At 34.8% G+C, this 17,339-nt stretch overlaps 2 protein-coding genes across 2 annotated transcripts in view; one reads left to right on the top strand and one right to left on the bottom strand.

Moving 5' to 3' along the window:
* Nucleotides 1-17,339, top strand: part of LOC134848436 (E3 ubiquitin-protein ligase MIB2-like) — a 445,218-nt gene that overhangs the window by 24,306 nt on the left and 403,573 nt on the right. The window lies entirely within an intron of this gene.
* Nucleotides 336-8,145, bottom strand: LOC134856998 (retinal homeobox protein Rx-B-like). The gene is made up of 3 exons (XM_063873317.1): nucleotides 7,567-8,145; nucleotides 6,506-7,137; nucleotides 336-1,064 (listed from the first exon to the last, which is right to left on the bottom strand). Exons 1-3 carry the CDS (start codon nucleotides 7,799-7,801, stop codon nucleotides 441-443), a joined length of 1,491 nt encoding a protein of 496 aa, XP_063729387.1. The 5' UTR covers nucleotides 7,802-8,145; the 3' UTR covers nucleotides 336-440.

The following is a 17,339-nucleotide window of genomic DNA, read 5'->3' as shown; positions in this document are numbered from 1 at the left end:
AGTTTGGAACTTTCGATTTCAAGTGTGTAAAGGGGTATAATCGGTATAATTGGAACTCTATTCAAAATTTCTTTTTATTCAAGGCGATTCATACACAAGAGAAAAAAGCATCTGGTTAATATCTACATGCAACTTTCTTGGCTATCTATCTGGGCGGGGTAATGCTGCCTCAACCTCAAGCAACGATCATGGATCATTGTGGCCTCAAACTTTTAGATTGAGAGGCGGATACATACTGATTTCACCACTTCTCGCCCTATAAAATCGTAATCTGAACAAAACCTGTCCGATCAAAGGAAAATATGAAAATTCAAAAATATAATTCTAGACACGATTGATTAATTAGTTTCTGAAGTTGTTGCATATATCGAACAAAGTTACAAAAGAAGCTATTATAATTGATACAAATTTAATTTAATTTTTATTTTGCATTGAAAGATTCATTCTTTTTCTTTCTCGTTTTCGTCTGAAGACTCCGTCGTTTTCGTAAAAAGATTCATCGTTAAAGCGTCATGCAATGGCGAATTTGTACTATTGGCCGAAAATTTACTGAGCAGATCACTGCCGAAGTCTGGGATCAAAGAAGCCATTGGGTTAACATTCGGCATAAAGAACGGGGCGGTGCTATAGTTTTGCATTAGAAACTGATACGCCGCAGCTTGCTGCTGTTGCGTAGCGGATGCACTCGTGAAAAGATTAGAGCACGCTGTCAGATCAAAATTGGGAGACGTCGAGTTCGGTCCTAAGTTCGAAGGATCCGAAGTAGCGTTATTGTGCTTTGGCGTCGAAATCGAAGATGAAACCGAGTTCGGCTGGAGGTTGAGAAGAGAGGGGTTCGGGAACAGACTTTGCTGCAGGGATGCCAGGGCCGCCGGAGAAGTAGCGGTGAGCCATGAGTCCAAAGGGGAACAGAGGAGTTTGTTCATGCCGTGGAGGGAGGGGTTTCCGGCGGCGGCAGAAGCAGCCCGTAGAGAGGCGAGGGGGAAATCGGCGTTGAGTTTTAGATGGTTCTGCTCCAATTTCTCCTGTCTACGCCATTTGGCTCTTCGGTTTTGGAACCAAACCTGCAGCATATTGTCAACTTCAATTATTCCAAATGAAACTGGCTTTAAATAAATAGTTTCTAGAATCCGAAAAAGAAATATTGAAAACAAACCATTTTGGCCATTTGAATCGTAATCGCATCGATCTTTTATCTTCTTAATTCTACTTGCAACTCAGATAGCAAAACTTCTCGTGGCCTTCAATTTTTGTTTTATGAGGACGGATATCGAACAATTAATATTCCCGCTATAAATAACTAAATCAATGGTTGAGCGTGTTTGAATTTTTTAACTTTTTAACAGTGCCCCCCCCCCCCCCATACAACTACCTCCTGTTTGCAATAACGGGGGTGGAGAGTAATTAAAGAAAGCCGAAAAATTTGCAAAAAAAAACATTTGAATCATTTTTACTGATATACATTTTCTTCCAACTAAACCTAAAATTTTTCAATTGAAGTTCGGACTGATTTTTGAGAATAAAACTGTTTTGAAAATGTTCACGTCAATATTAAAAATCGCAGTTTTTGTCTCCGGTCGTTCCGATCTATTAGTTGTTGTTGTTTACTCTTTTGTTGATGAGCTGTCTTTTGGTTATAGTACTTAGGCAGGCTTCCATTCGATATTCTTGTTTCTTAAGTCGCATGACATACTTTTAATTTGCCTGATTAACTCGTTTAAGCAAGATTCCATTTGGAAAATTAGCAAACATTTCATTTCCCAATTTCGAGCTGCCTTTCAAGGCGAAAAAAGTAAAATAATTCAATTTTAGCCCAATGAAATTTATTGAGTAAAACCGACTGACGCTTAACTGATGTTTTAATTGAACAAAGCGCTACTAGTTTAATTATTTTGAGAGTCTAAAAATGACAAATTATCTTCGAAATTGTCATAGCGCATTGAAGCAAAAAATATTTTCAGTTTAATTATTTTTCCACGCACTTAAAGAAAATCACATCGAATCTCAAATATTTTTTAGTTAATTTTTTGTTCTCTGATTTTAGACAGAAAAAATACCTTACATTGTTTAATATTTCAAATACCTTACAAAAAATACCTTACAAGACAATTGTTTAATATTTCAAGCTACAAGTGCTTAGTTGATTGACTTAGGAAAATTGTAGTTATATCTAGCAGGCGATTTTTACCCGGAACTCTTGCTTTGAACAAAAAAAGAAACGTATTAAGGGGGGAGGGAGTAGAATAAGTTAAGTTGGTGAGGGGCGAACAGGTAATAGGGTTAGGGGGTTAGGTTAGTTAAAGTTAGTTGGGTATAAGAAAAAGTGATTGGAGGCTAGCCTTGTCTGATTAGGGGGAAAGAGGTCTATCTTATCAGTTTAAATCACTTTAAAAAGCTTTCAATTAGGGCTAACAAGAAGTGAATTAGATTGCTAAACGTCTATTAGCAGCACAACTTCACCTCCATATCCACCAGTTCAGGCCAAGAGGCGACTGCTGCCCATCTTATTTGAGAGACCTCATCCCTTATTGCCCTGCACTGCCTGCCCCCCGCAGGGTAACAAGTGAAGTTAAATGATAGCTAAATCTAATCAATCAGTGAACGACTATGAATGCAGAATTTCCTTAACTAATTTTATTAACTTAACTTATTCTGCCGCTCCATTCACAGTAACTCGGCCCACCATTTAGTCGCCTAATTCAGTCGCGCTAATGTGACTTGATTTAATTTGCACTCATTTCACGACTTAGCAGCTTCGTTTAACTTCAATTTCATCTATTAACTGACCAAAACCCAACACTCCCCCTCCCCCTCCCTCTCCCCCTCCCCCTCCCCCTCCACCTCCCCGCCATCACCGCAAACAAGATGCCTTGAAATTATTTTAAAAATGTTCTCTTTCAAGTTGCACGCAAACTGCCAAAAATGCCTAAAATAATCTTTCTCTCGTTTAAGCACTTCATTAAACGGGCGCGCGGCGACTGTAAAGATTTTCAGAAATAAAAACTAGAGCAAACATAAAGACAAAAATTAAGAGAAACTTGTCTATTGTCAATACTAATCTACCCCATTATTTGAAAAATTACATCGAGTTAGTTAAGCTTCAGTATAAATCAATCACAAGGGAATGTCTACAAAAAGTCGATTTTTTATTTTTTGAGGAAATGAAGTAAAAATAATTGGCTAAAACCGGTAGCCTTACAATTATTTGGTTTGCAAAATCGGCTATTGTCCTCATAAAATCAAATGTGGTCAAACGAAATAAAGACGGCTCGAAATAATGTAGTCTCAGTTATCGGATTTAAATGCTCTGAGTTCCTAATTAACAGAGAAAAGAGGAAATTCAATAAAGAGGTTCCGGAACTAGTCTGAATTAAATCATCAAAAATCAATTGCACATTAATTAGAGTAAGTCTTTCAAGAAAATTAGAATTAAAACTCAGAAAAGAGTGGGGGTCACATATCTATTAGGAGTTTGACCTTTATCACACAATGATTCAAATATTCAGACTTCTCGGTGTTTGTTCACAAAATTCGAGACCACAAACTAAAGTTTTATACATGCTGGGATATGTGTTAATAAATTCAGCTTTTTGGCTCAAACTTTTGAAAGTTGATCAAAACGCATTTTTAAGAGTTTGTCTAAAATGTTTGTTTGTAGAGCAGCACAATTAGAAATACCTCAAAACAGGGGCGGATTTAAGGGGGGGGGGGGCTTGGGAGGGGCGAGGGGGGAAGTGCCCGAAAACGGATTTTATGATCTGTTTTTGTTTTTCAAAAATTTGCCTGCGGTGCAGAGAATTTGGCCACAGCAACGTCTTTTTAGTGCTCTAGGGGAGCTCGGAAAATCAATTTGGACGACCAAAAAAAAGTCGTCAAAATTTTCAAAAACTTTTTGAAAATCCGCCCCTTCGAAAAAATCCTAGATCCGCCCCTGCCTCGAAATGTATCTGGTTATTGCTAGAAGAATTTGGATTATCAAATTGATGGTTGTATTGTAAGATCATAAAATGAATTCCTTTCATTTAAAAAAGTACAAATATTATTAAGGGGTTCCATGAAACTAACATGGTCCCTAATGTAAATATAGTGTTTCAAAATTGTTCAACTGTTTGGCTAGGTGATGGCCGGCAATTAAAGCAGGCAGTTTGTCTACCTTTGAGAAAAATCTGAAAACAATCGAGCTGAGTCCATTTGTTTTTCTATTAGTCAACCAGCATGAAGGCCTAACCCGAAGGTTAATTATTTAGGTTGACGAAGAGCGCATATAACCAGCGCCCATAGTAAGCTATGACTTTTTTACACAAACTCATCTAGTAAATTGCAACGAAGAGCGCATATAACCAACGCCCATTGTAAGCTAAGACTTATTTACACAAACTCATCTTGTAAACGTGCGATTTGAACCAGCAATCACATGAATGATGAGCATCATCACTACCGGAGCGCCATAATTCCATTATTTAAGAGCTATTTTGTTCAGAATTAGCTTGATTTGGGACCCTTCTGTCATACTCGCTTTTTAATGGGACCCTTTTATATCACATTTGTTCCAAAAACCCACATGTCTCTTTGATATGCGTGCGCTTCATAGAAATTGTATCAGAAAAATTGAAATTTTCAAATTGTATGAATATAAGAGAAACGGATTATGCTTAGACAGTCTGGATAGCCTTAGATCCTCTGCGAATCGCAGAAAGCACAATTAATTAATTATAACAAAAATTTTATCTGTATATAAACGCGCAGTGTGGCACTGTGAGCACCTTTCTGCGAGCAGAGAAATGAATTTATCTTTTTTTCTAGGCCATCAATTCAACAAAGACAGATCATGGCAAAAAACGACAGCTTTTTTTATTTTCGACAAAAATCACCTAATTATCAAAAATAAAAATTTTTTACAATGAAGTTCAGTCGTCTATCGTCACAAGTTTTACGGTCTATATGAGCAATCTCCTTATCTGAAAGACTAAGTGAACAATCTCTCATCTTAATAGACTAAGTGAACAGTCTCCCTCCCCTCCCCCCCCCCCCCCCCTAGAAAAATGACTAGTTCAAACCGTAAGGTCTGCAAGTTGATTTGTTATTTTGGTCCAATTTTACCTAAACGACAATCAGGACCTCTATAAACTGTTTTTTAACTTCAGCCCTTAAATTAATATATATGTTGAGTTGATTCTGGTTGTCTTCTCTTTACTCTCCAGGATATCCTACTCGATGAGCAGTACTGCTCTTTAGGATCTCCCTCCGGACATAATATATTGCTTTTGGCGTTGTATATGTAGCTGGTAAAGTAATTCAAATTCAAAATTTTAGTTTTGTGGCTATATAATAAATTTCCTTGTATCAAAACGGATCCTTGTATGTTTCAATAGCAATTCGGGGTGGGTGAAACAGTTTCGATATTAAAAAAATTGATAAAAATTTCATAAGAAATGAAAAGTTTTTCAAACTTCAAAATTTTGCGTCTAGAAAACTGGAAAAAATTGCACGCATTAATAATCCAAAATAAGTCGATCTAACAGTTTTGGCACAACTATTTGTTGTCAAAAACTAAAAAAGGACTGCTCGTAGCAGCGTATCGCGGTGAAACCCTGATTTTTTCAAATGCTCTTTTAGGTATCTGAAATAGTTTGCAAAAAGAAATATTTCGCGAATAACTTTTTTGCAACTGTTTTGTTCCCACATACACAACGCCCAGTACAAAAAATGACTTTCCAATTTTTATTATCGAAATGATAAATCAATCAGCTGTCTCTTCAAATCAAATTTAAATGATTTTCTTATCGGATTAAATTGCTGCTTAAGCTACCGTTAATAGAAAACTGGGAAAATCGTGCATCGTTTCTCCCAAATTGGCAAAATTGGCAACTTTCAAACTCTCTTAACTTTGCTTCGTTTATTCAATTTTCAAGTTGTTTTTTTTTTTACTTTGAGCTCAACGCATCACCAATTTTTAGGTGGTAATAAAAATTTATAAAAATTGTAAATTAAGAAATATAGTTTTTGCGAGGAAAAAACAACGCCTAGCCTAGCTATTTTTTTAGCCTAGCTTTTTTTTGCAAGTTGGAACAGCCAGACGCAAAAATTTTGGTTAAATTATGGCGTTTTTTGTGCTTTTTTGTAATTTTAAGGCCTAATGCTCAAGAACTGGCGTTAGCGTTTCGACCCAGGCTCGATATTTTTCGACCGTCTCGACCCAACTCATCTATGTTTCAAATTTTTTCCAGCAACGAAAAAAGTATTGAACGAGGAAAAACATTTCGACCGAGGCAAACCTCATCGACCATTTTCGACCGAAGAAAACTTCTCGACCGAATTCGAAAATGTAGTATAGCGCCTTCTCGACTATGGATTTTGGTCAAAATCTGGCTTGTGTTCGACCCACCCGGTAGAAACATAATCGCAAACCTCGACCCGGGTGGTTATAGCTCAACAAGGAGAAAAACTTATAGCACTTCAACAAGGAGTTGTTATTTGTAATGTTTCAAAATTGTAAATAACCCACCTGAACTCTGACCTCTGGTAGGTTGACCCTGGAGGCCAGTTCTTCCCTACTGTACACGTCCGGGTAGTGAGACTTCTCAAAAGCCCTCTCCAACTCATGCAGTTGATATGTGGTGAACGTTGTCCTATTTCTCCTGTGTTTCTTTCCCCCATCCTCCCCGTCACCCTCCCCCTCCCCGTCACAATCCAACTCTTCTTCATTTTCGGGGTCAACTTTATCACTGATTACATCATCCGTTTTTGCGACTCCATCACTATTGACTCTAATTCGAGCCCCGGTTCCACTCGGAAAACCCAAATCTTGATGACTCATACTTTTATTTTTCACTCCAGTTGCTGAGTGGAAAACTTTGTTTCTTTCCTTTGAAATCGTGGATTCTTTTCCGTCTTGAAGAGAGATTTTATGTCCCGATTGTTCCAATGAGGCTAACTTGAGGTCGTAATTTGAGAAACTTCGGGTCATTTGAAGTGCTTTTGGGACCATGAACTCGTTGACGTTCGCTGCTGGACTGTTTTGGAATAAAGATTGGCTCAAAGTTTCAAATTGGGATTGTGACAGATTGTTTTGTGGGTGTTTTTTGTCGGATTGCATTTTACTGCCCAACTCTTGATGAAACTCTTTGTCAACTATCGCTGAAATTGGAATCATTTAATTATATTAAATTCAAACAGTGGCATATGCCATGATCAAAGCTGAAATTGGTTTAAATGATGGTAGAATTAAATTAATATTGATTTTTGAATGATGAATCTAATAAAAAAAGAATTAGAGAAACATTTTGAGATATAGGTGGTATCCTCTAATTAGAAATAACTCATTTTTCCGGAGCAAATAAAGTCACTGATACTTAAAAGCCAAACTAAGAAGAAAGATGAATAAAAAGTGTGATGGCTGAATTTGCTCCGCAGTGCTAAGTATAATTTGAAACAAATTTTCAAACATTTACTTACTTGTTTCAAACTATTTATGCGCCAATTTAAGACCATTTTTGGTTTTCACTCAAAAATTATTAGAATGCGGCGATTCAAAATAGAAAAAATGATTTTTTTTTGCAATTATACCATTTTCTTTAGTCACGTGTTTCTTTTCAGACGGGCTGTTTTGGTCATGCTTTTCTTGGTGGACACAAGTCTCGTTCCATTTCGTTCCCAGGATAGAACTGATCGAATATATCGGCTGCTGTTCGCTTTGACTCGGCTGAGTCGATTCCTCGGTCGTTGAATCTGACTGCTGCTGTTCGGATAATAAAATGGGCTGTGACTGCTGTTGCGACGGTTCGAAACTCAACGAAGTCATTGTCTTTTTTTCAAATTCAAATGGAAAACGGTTTCTGGTGAATTTTGAGCTATTTTAGTAGCTCGTAGCTTTGTTTTGTGGTTTAAGTTATTTTTTTCCGGCCTAAGCCTCGTTTTTTTCTGTAGATTTTCGATGGAACTGTCAAAAGAAAACTATTCGAACAGTTAGAACAACCCAAAAGAATGATAATATAACTGCTATACAGAGAGATGATATTTAATTGATGTACTTCCAAAAAGTGGCAGAAAAGTCAAGTGGATGACTGAAGAAGTACAAATGAAGAACAACCGTTAGTTGATTTGACCAATCAGGTTTGGTATTAGCCAATCAGATTGCTCTATTTTAAGTGCTAATTGGATCCACTTAACATATTCATACCTGTCTTTTAAACAATCAGCAGATAAATGGAATTAAATTCGCACAGCTCAATAAAATCAAACTTACAAATGTAATGACCGTATTTCAGTAATGAAAAAAGGTTTTAGGAAAAATTTAAGAGATAAAATGAAAAAGGTTTCAAGGAAACTTTTTTTACATAAAAGCAAGTTTTTTTTCAAATTTCTTATTTTGATTTGGCTGGATTTTTTTCTAGCGAAATAAATGTCTTTACCGGCCGTCGCTTATCTGATTGAGTCAATTTGTGTTTTATTTATACTCCAGTGATTTTAAATCTCTCTAAAAAGGCACTTTTTGACCGCCGGCCAAATTCGATCGAGTGATTGATTAACGAATTGGCCTGGGTGTTGATAAAATTATTGACTCAATAAAATGAAAGTCCGCTGCCATATTTTTCCCTTTTTTCTTGTAACTATTTAACTAGAAAAAATTTTCTGAATTTAAATATTGATAGAAAGGAGGTATAATTTTTTTCCCAAGATGGATTAGGGGCTTCAATTGGACTGAGTTCAAATGACGCGTCTTCAATTTGGCGAGATTTGGTTCGAAGCAATTGCCCGACTATAAAACGGGGGAATTTTTTCATTAAGCTTATTAGCTCGACCTGTCACAAATTATCCGCTGGTTAAACGAACAATACCCTAGGAACATTTTGCTAATGAAAAGAATAAAAATCGCGCTAAACAGATAATCAAATTACTCTCTGCTAAATCTTGAAGCCCGTCTTCAAAATAGCGCCCAAAATAATCATGTCAAGGCCTGCTGCTTTATTTTGAAGTCAACTAAATTTGAAGTCAGCTTGCGTTGTTTTTAACTGAAAGTAGAAGTTTTTTAGAGCTAAATTTCACAAATTTTGCTTCAGTGCTGGACCATCTTGTAAATTGTCTTCGATTAATCGAACAGTGCTTGCATGTAGAGCTGAATTATACATTTTAACAAAGAGAAACTATCCAAATAATTAAAACTGGCCGGTTTCATTAACCCACAGTTAAAATGACAATAACTGAGCTTGAAAAAAAGTTTCGTGAACAGCGAGAGGCAATCGTTATTATCATTTTAAATTATTTTTGTGTTTTTCGTAGAAGCTCTCTGACAATTGTGAAAAAATTCAAAACTGTATGAATTGAATAAAATAGCATTAACTTTGTTTTCTATTTTCTTATGATCTAGTAAAATTTGCTCAGACCAGGAGCGGATCTAGGAATTTCTCGAGGGGGGGGGGGGCGGATTTTCAAAAAAAAAATTGAAATTTTTAACGACCTTTTTTTTGGTCGAGTAAATTGATTTTCTGAGCTCTCCGAAACCACTATAAAGACACTAATTTAACCAAATTTTCTGCGCCGCAGGCAAACTTTTGACAAAAAGGCCAAAAAAAGCGTGCGCTCCCCCCTCAAAATTAGTATAGATTGGCGCCAAAGGCGCCTTTAGAAAATTTTTAGGGTCCGTCAGCAAATATGGATATCTCAAAATAGTACAAAGGGGGACCCTTTGGGTCGGCAGGGGGTCGAATCCCTGGAAAAGAAAGCGGCCAATCACCCCCCCCCCCCCCCCCGCCCAAATTTGCTTATTTTGTTGCGGGGGGGGGGTTGCTTATTTTCTTTTTCATTGTTTTTCATAGTTATTTTTACTTTGAGATCACTGTTCAGGTCCTTAGTTTTGTAGAAGACTAACGGGGAAGGTGAAAGTTTTTCTTTTCTTTTCATCTAGACGGTGTTTTAAATCTTTTCTCTAATTTGACTTTTATTCGAATTTCAAATATTTCGAGTATTTCGAATATTACGAGTATTTCATTTTTGTTTCCTTCTGGTTTTTCCTAAATTTGTATAAATTCTGATTGAGTTTGTTATTTTGTTCCCTAAGTTTTACAGATTTCACATGATTAAGTTGAAGTTACCATGAGAAGTGATGGTAATAGTTTGACAAATTGGCAGATACCTAGTTACTCTATTCCTTTGCCTTCTCTTCGACTTTTACGTATAAATTTTACTAAAACACCTTAATATTCGAAACGGGGTAGTCCACTCTTTGTATTTATTATTAGGTTTTTTCATGATTTCTCTTTTATTCCATAGATCATTGTCCAGCCTTTGAAACGTGTCCAGGTTTCGCAAATCAGCGGAAACAATTTTTTAATTTTTGGTCCCAGATCGGATAAAATGTCAACTATTCTGACAACAAGTTGTCTGAATCAAGCTTATCGAATGTTTTCCAACAACAATCGTTGAATCAAAACTCGCCCCACTCTTCACCGAAGTCAGACGTGTCGAAAATTTTGTTACAAAAGTCGTAACGAGTGTTTTCAAATAGTTTGAATTAAAATTGAGGCATGTTTCAACCTCAAATTTGTTCAACTATTCAATTATAAAAAATAGTAAGTTTGGTTCGAATAATTTGTTTCCAAATTAATTAAAACAATGGCCAATCGAGGACATAAAATTGATTTTTCTTGATAATTTTTAAAACTCTGATTGAAAGGCTAGACTATTAACATTTATTGATGAAATCAACCAAAATGAATCTTTTCTCTAATTTGACTTTCACTTGATTTTCAAATATTTCGTTGCATGAGAATTTCACTTTTTTTCTTTCCGGTTTTTTTCCTAAAATTGTATCAATTCTGACTGAGTTTCCTATCTCAATCACAGAGTTTTCCAGAACCCATATGATAAAGTTGAAGTCATCTTGAGCTGTGATGATCATATTTTGACAAACTGGCAGTTACCTAGTATCTCTATTCCGTTGCCTTCGCTTCAAATTTTACATAAAATGTTTGCCAATTATTTAGCCAAGAAACTAAATTACATTAACTTTCGAATCGCGGCATAATCAAGTACTCTTTGAATTCATTTTTTGTTGCTCCCAGGTTTTTTCTTTTTTTTTTCTTTTTTCTTATTTCATAATTGATCATGGTATAGACTTCCACTCTGATTTTTTTCAGAAAATCAGCGGAAAACTGTTTTTCAAATTTTTGGTCCCAGATTGGGTAAATTTTCAATTATTTTGGCAGCAATATGTTTGAATCAAGCATATTGAATGTAAAAAAAATTTGTTAAATCAAAACGAGGCTTGGACTGGCCTCATTTTGTTCCTCAGTCCAACATTTCAAAAAAAAACTTGTAATAACAAAACAATCCAGAAATATGTGTTTTGTTACGAGCATATTTGAACAGTTTGAATGAAGGTTGTGGCATGATTCATACTGAACCTTTCTCAACTTTTCAGTTTTTTATAAGATTGATAAGTTTGATTCAAATAAATTGATACCAGATTATTTAAAACAATGACCAATTTGGGACTCGAAATTTAAAACATTTTCGATAATTTTCAGAAATCTGTTTGAAAGGCTAGACAATTATCATTTATGGATAAAATGAACTAAAACAAATCTTTATCACAATTCGATTTTATCGAACTTTGTATGATTCGTTGCGCCAGGAAATCAATTCTCGTTTCCTTTTGGTTTTTCCAAATTTGTATCAATTCTGATTGAGTTTCTTTTTTCGTACCCCGAGTATTACAAATTCCACTTGATTAAGTTGAATTGAATATGAAAAGCAATGGTTATAGTTTGGCAAATTGGCAGATACCTAGTTTATCTATTCCATTGCCTTCTCATTCACTTTTGCTGATTCATTTCTCCATTAAATTAGCCAAGAAACTAAAATGCTTGAATCTTTTCTCTAGGTAGTCAAAACACTCTTTGTTTTCACTTCTAGGTGTTCTCAGAATTTCTCGTTTTTTTTCATTAGTGATCCTTGTCCAGCCTTCTTCTCTGGTTGTTGTTTCATTTTTGGTCCCAGGTCAGAAAATTAATCAGTTATTCTGACAAAAAGTTGTTTGAATCAAGTATATCAAATTTTTAAACAATTTTTGTTGAATCAAAACGAGGATTAAACTCGCCTAGTTCATCGCCTCACTCAAACAATGCAAAAAAACTTTTAACAAAAAAAAATTCTTAAAAATTGGTTTTTTGTTACGAGCGTTTTAAAACAGTTTGAATGAAGACTGTGCCATGTTTCAACCTTAATTTTGTTCAACTACTCATTTTTGAAAATTAACGATGAGTTTTATTAAAAAAAAAAGTTACCAGATTAATTGAAGCGATAGCCAATCTGGAACTCAAAAGTAAAAGAATTTCGGAAAATTTTAAAAATATGATCAGAAGGTTGCACATTTATCAGTTTTGAGAAAAATGAATTCAACTAAATCTTTTTCCTTATTGAATTAACAAGAATTTCATTTGCTTCGCTTGCACAAAATTTTCAATTTTTTTTTTGGTTTTTCCAAATAATGTATCAATTCTTATTGTGTTTCTGATTTCATTCTCAGTGTTTTACAGATTCTATATGATTAAGTTGAATTCATCATGAGAAGTAATGGTTATACTTTAACAAATTGACAGAAACCTTTTTTATCTACTCCGTTGCCATCTTTTCAGTTTTACGTATAAATTTTTTCGTTAATTTAGCCAGGAAATAAAATACATTAATTCTCGAATTGGTTGTAGTTCAAACAATCTTTGTATTAATTTTAGTGCTTCCATGATTTTTTAAAACTTTCTTTTTTCATAATTGTTCATTATCCAGCCGAAAATTGATTTTTGTTTTTTTTTTAAATTTTTTTTTATGTGTCCCCGATTTAATAAATTTTCATTTATTCTGACAACATTCTGTTTGAGTCAAGCATATCGTTTTTTTAAAAAAAAAAAACAATCGTTGAAACGAGTTTTAAACTTGCCTGAAATTTTCGCCTCAGTCAAACTTTTCGAAAAACAACCCTATACGAAAAAAGAAAACGTTCCATCAGTTTTGTGTTTTGCTAGGAGCATTTTCAACAGTTTGAATGAAGGCTGTGGCATGCTTCAAATTCAATCTTGTTTAATTATTCAATTTTCAAAAAATTGATATAATCGATTCAAACAAATTGTTATCAAATTAACTAAAACAACAATCAATCTGGGACTCAAAATCAAAAAAATTTTCGAACATTTTTAGAAATCTGATTGGAAGGCTAGACTATTATAAATTATGAATCAAATGAGCCAAAAAAATTCTTTTTTTTTATAATTTGACTTAAGCTCCGGGAAAACTGTAATTCGTTGCACGAGAATTTCATTTTTTGGTTCCTTTTTGTTTTTTTTTTTCCTAAAATTTTGCCATTTCTGATTGAGTTTTCCAGATTCCATATGATTAAGTTGAAGTCAACTTGAGAAATAATGATTTTGTTTGACAAGTCGGCAGATACTTAGCTTATCTGATCCGCCGTTACCTTCGCTTCAACTTTCACGTATAAGTTTTGCCCAATAGTATTGCCAAGAAACTAAAATACGTTAATCTTTGAATGGCAGTAGTCTAAACACTCTTCTAATGTAAATGGGCGCTGCCAGAATGTCTGGCTTCTTCCATTTTTGATCATTGTCCAGCCTTCATCTCTGATTTGTTTTAAAAAATCAGCGAAATTTGTTTCTTCCATTTTTAGTCCCAGATCGGATAAATTTCAAATATTCTGACAACAACTTGTTTGAGTCAAGCATATCGAAATTTTTTAACAACAACCATTGAATCAAAACGACGATTAAACTCGCCTGGCTCATCGCTTCAAGTCACACATTTCGAAAAACTCCTAAGAAAAGAAAGAAATTGTTCCTGAAATTTTGTATTTTGTTACTAGCATTTTCAAACAGTTTGGATGAAGACTCTGGCTTGTTTCAACCTCAATTTTGTTCAACAAGTCAATTTTGAAAGTTATTGATATCTTTAATTAAATTTGTTTTTACCAGATTCATTGAAGGAATGGCCAATATGGGACTCAATTTTAAAAAAAATTTTCGATAAATTTTAGAAATCTGATTGAAAGGCTAGATAACTATTAATTATTGATAAGACGAACAATCCCGGGAACACCTTAAAATTGATATTGAGTGTTTGGATTACATACTGTGAAACAGGAATGAATGTATTTACTTTCTTGACAAAATTAATGGGCAAACATTTATCAAAATAAACCGAAGGCACGAGAAAAAAAAAACAGAGAAACCTTTTAAGCTCCAAACAATGTTTCATGGACCATTTTTCAACTTTAAAAAAAATTTAAAATGAATTAGATTTAATAAGAAAAGATTTTAAAATTTTCATTATGATGAGATACAGAACTTAAATGATGTTTTATGAGATAGAAAAAACTACGAGAAAACTAAACATGAAAAAACTCTTGATCGTTTGGTCTCCTCCAACTATGAAAACTCTTCAAAATTTGCATTAGATAGACATCAGAAGTATCTCGTTAAACTCCGTTCAGTTAACGGCCCGAAAAAATGCAGAAAATTTTTTTTCATTATTAGGCTGTTGTGATGCATAAAAAATAAAAACTTAAATTAAATTGTTTGCTGAACAACATTGATACTCGAGCACATAATATAAGCAGTTAAGAAAAAAAGTGATTGCTACCAATTGCAGCCCAATGTAAAACATTTAGCACAGAATTTTCCGACCATACTTATTTAAGATCCACAGGAAACTCACAAACAAAAGTTTCAAACAATAACAAACAAAAAACATTTTTTAAAAGTTTTATTTTGTTTTCTCGAATTTTCGGTCTTTTCTTACGTAAAATGATAGTGAACTAGATGACAAACTGCTAAAATCAGAAGCAAACTTAACGTTTTAGTGACAAAATAAGGCTAATAATGAAGTGGGTGTTTAGCCTAACATCAATTTTTCTCTCGCTTAGTCTGAAAACTGAAAACAGAAAGTTTGTGAATCAAGAATTTCGGACAAAATTTTCGAATTTTTTTTCAGAATTGAAAACGCGACTACTAGGGCTTTAAAATGACATCACACTCAACCTCCTTGAAGTAGTTAAAGTTTACTGAAAACAAATAGTTCGCCATGATTTTATCATAGTTCGAGAAATAATGGTAGCATTAACCCTTGTTTTGCATGATAATTTATCATATCTCAATATATTTTTTTCTTATTGTCCTCAGATATTGAGGTGGGAATTTTGAATGTGTACAGCAGACCTCTCAGGGTGGGGAAGGTGGCTAGAAGGGACTTTGGCGTATGTTGCAGTATTTCTAGCAAAGTTTTGATTATGATTTGTTTGCAGGTAAGAAATCGTTTTTTTTTAGAAAGGCGTTTACAAATTAGATTGCTGGCTATAAAATTTAAAGGAAAAACGCCATGCTCATCCGGACTTGATCTCATTCAGGAACACAAAAAAAATGAGTTCTGCACGTACGTCGATGCAGGGGCGGATCTAGAATTTTCTCGAGGGGGGGCGGATTTTCAAAAAATTTTTGAAAATTTTGACGTCCTAATTTTTTTGCTGACCATTTTGATTTTTCGAGCTCTCCTAAATCAGTAAAAAGACTATGTTTCTATGTTTTGGCCAAATTTTTGAAAAAACAGATCAAAAAAGCCGCTCCCCATCAAAAAATAGTATATATTGGCGCCCAAGGCGCCTTTAGAAAAATTTTAGGGTCGGTTGACCAAGAATGGATTTCTTAAAAAGTACCAAAGGGGGGACCCTTTGGGTCGGCAGGTGGTCGAATCCCTTAGCGAGGGAGGGGGAGCGTCCGCCCCCTCCACTCCCACCCCTAAATCCGCCCCTGCGTCGATATATCTAGAATGATGGAAACCTACACTGGTTCAAGAGACTTATTTCTTCTTAAGAAATGCATAGTTAATTTGAGGTCGCCATTACTTGTATTCAATCACAAAACTAGAAAAAGATTGCACCGATTCCATCATTTCGATAGAGAGCCCCCACCTAGGGTCACATTTGAGGGAGTTAAATTTTGCTATGGTTTTAAATTGGGTCGAGGGTTTGCACGTAGCTACCATAGGTATGGCAACTTATTGAGTTAGATCTGGCTATGGACTTCCACTTTTCATTTTTTTTTTCACCAACTTCTACAATGACACTGCCCGAGGATCACTTAGGAATAACAGATTAGTTATTTTGTTAATTCACCAGTAATTTGTGTGTTCTGCAGTGGAGCGAAAGAGAGTGAAATTTTAACAAGTGATAAGGGAAGGAAGCCACAGGCCACCGTGTTGTCATCTGACAGCCACCAGGGATTTCTACCTCTAATTCGACCCCAGTTGTATTAATGAGCATACAACGCCATTAGCCTAACGAACATTAGCTCAGATCAGATCTTTTGCAAAATTTTGCTCATTATGTTAACAAACACCTTGGTTCCTGAAAAAAAAGTAATTTCTAAAAATTGTTTTTGTACAAAAATTATTTAGAAAATCTAACCTATTGTAACCACTTCTCAGTGGACAAATCATAATTTTGAACTGTTTTATTGAAATAAAAGCTGTATTAATACTATGTAAAATGCGAAAAAGTTACAAATGTAAATCATTCAAATTATGCTTCTTGAGCAGCAGCTGGGCTAACTGATTCTATTTTAAAGAGTGCCCCTTGCAAATGTTCTACTTCTAACCTGTGTTTATCTGCTCAGATAAGCGACTGACTCTTCTGTCGACTCAATTAGCCCCAATCAACTCATTATCGCCCTCATCAAATAGAGCAAAAGAGCAGAAAAGAGAATCATAGATGCCTACCGACTGTCGAATGCCACGTTTCCATTTGATGTTTGAAATTCATGCGTTCAAAACTTCTAAGCACATTTCCAGCGAGGAGCGCTTTGACTATTTTGACCACTAAGGTCTTTAAAGTTGTTTTAAAGCCATATTTTTTGTCAGTGTATACTTTAATTGATGGGAAAGCTCGCGTTCCCCACCCGCACTGATGGAGTTACATGGAGAGTAATCAATTATATTGGAGTTTTCTTGTCAGTCTTTGTAAAATTTGAAATTAATCGATAATAATTGATTAAAAATTGATTAAAATCTTAGTTTTTGTCAAATCAATAAAATCCATTTCAGTCGATTATGATCAACTAAATGGGTTGTAATATTTTTTGTATATTATTCTGAAAACTCAAACACAGTGCATTATATTCAAAATCAGGGGCGAAATTCTTAGGGTTTCGACCCCTGCCGACCCAAAGGTTCCCCTTTTGCAAATTTGAGATATTCATTTTTGGCTCACTGACCATAAAATTTTTCTGAAGGAGACTTGGGTGCCAAAATATACCAATGTTGAGGGTGGAGTGCGCGCCTAAAAA

This window comes from Symsagittifera roscoffensis, chromosome 1, assembly GCF_963678635.1.
Source record: "Symsagittifera roscoffensis chromosome 1, txSymRosc1.1, whole genome shotgun sequence".
NCBI lineage: Eukaryota > Metazoa > Xenacoelomorpha > Acoela > Convolutidae > Symsagittifera > Symsagittifera roscoffensis.
The sequence above is the reverse complement of the archived record's forward strand: the minus strand, read 5'-3'. Positions and strand labels throughout refer to the sequence as shown.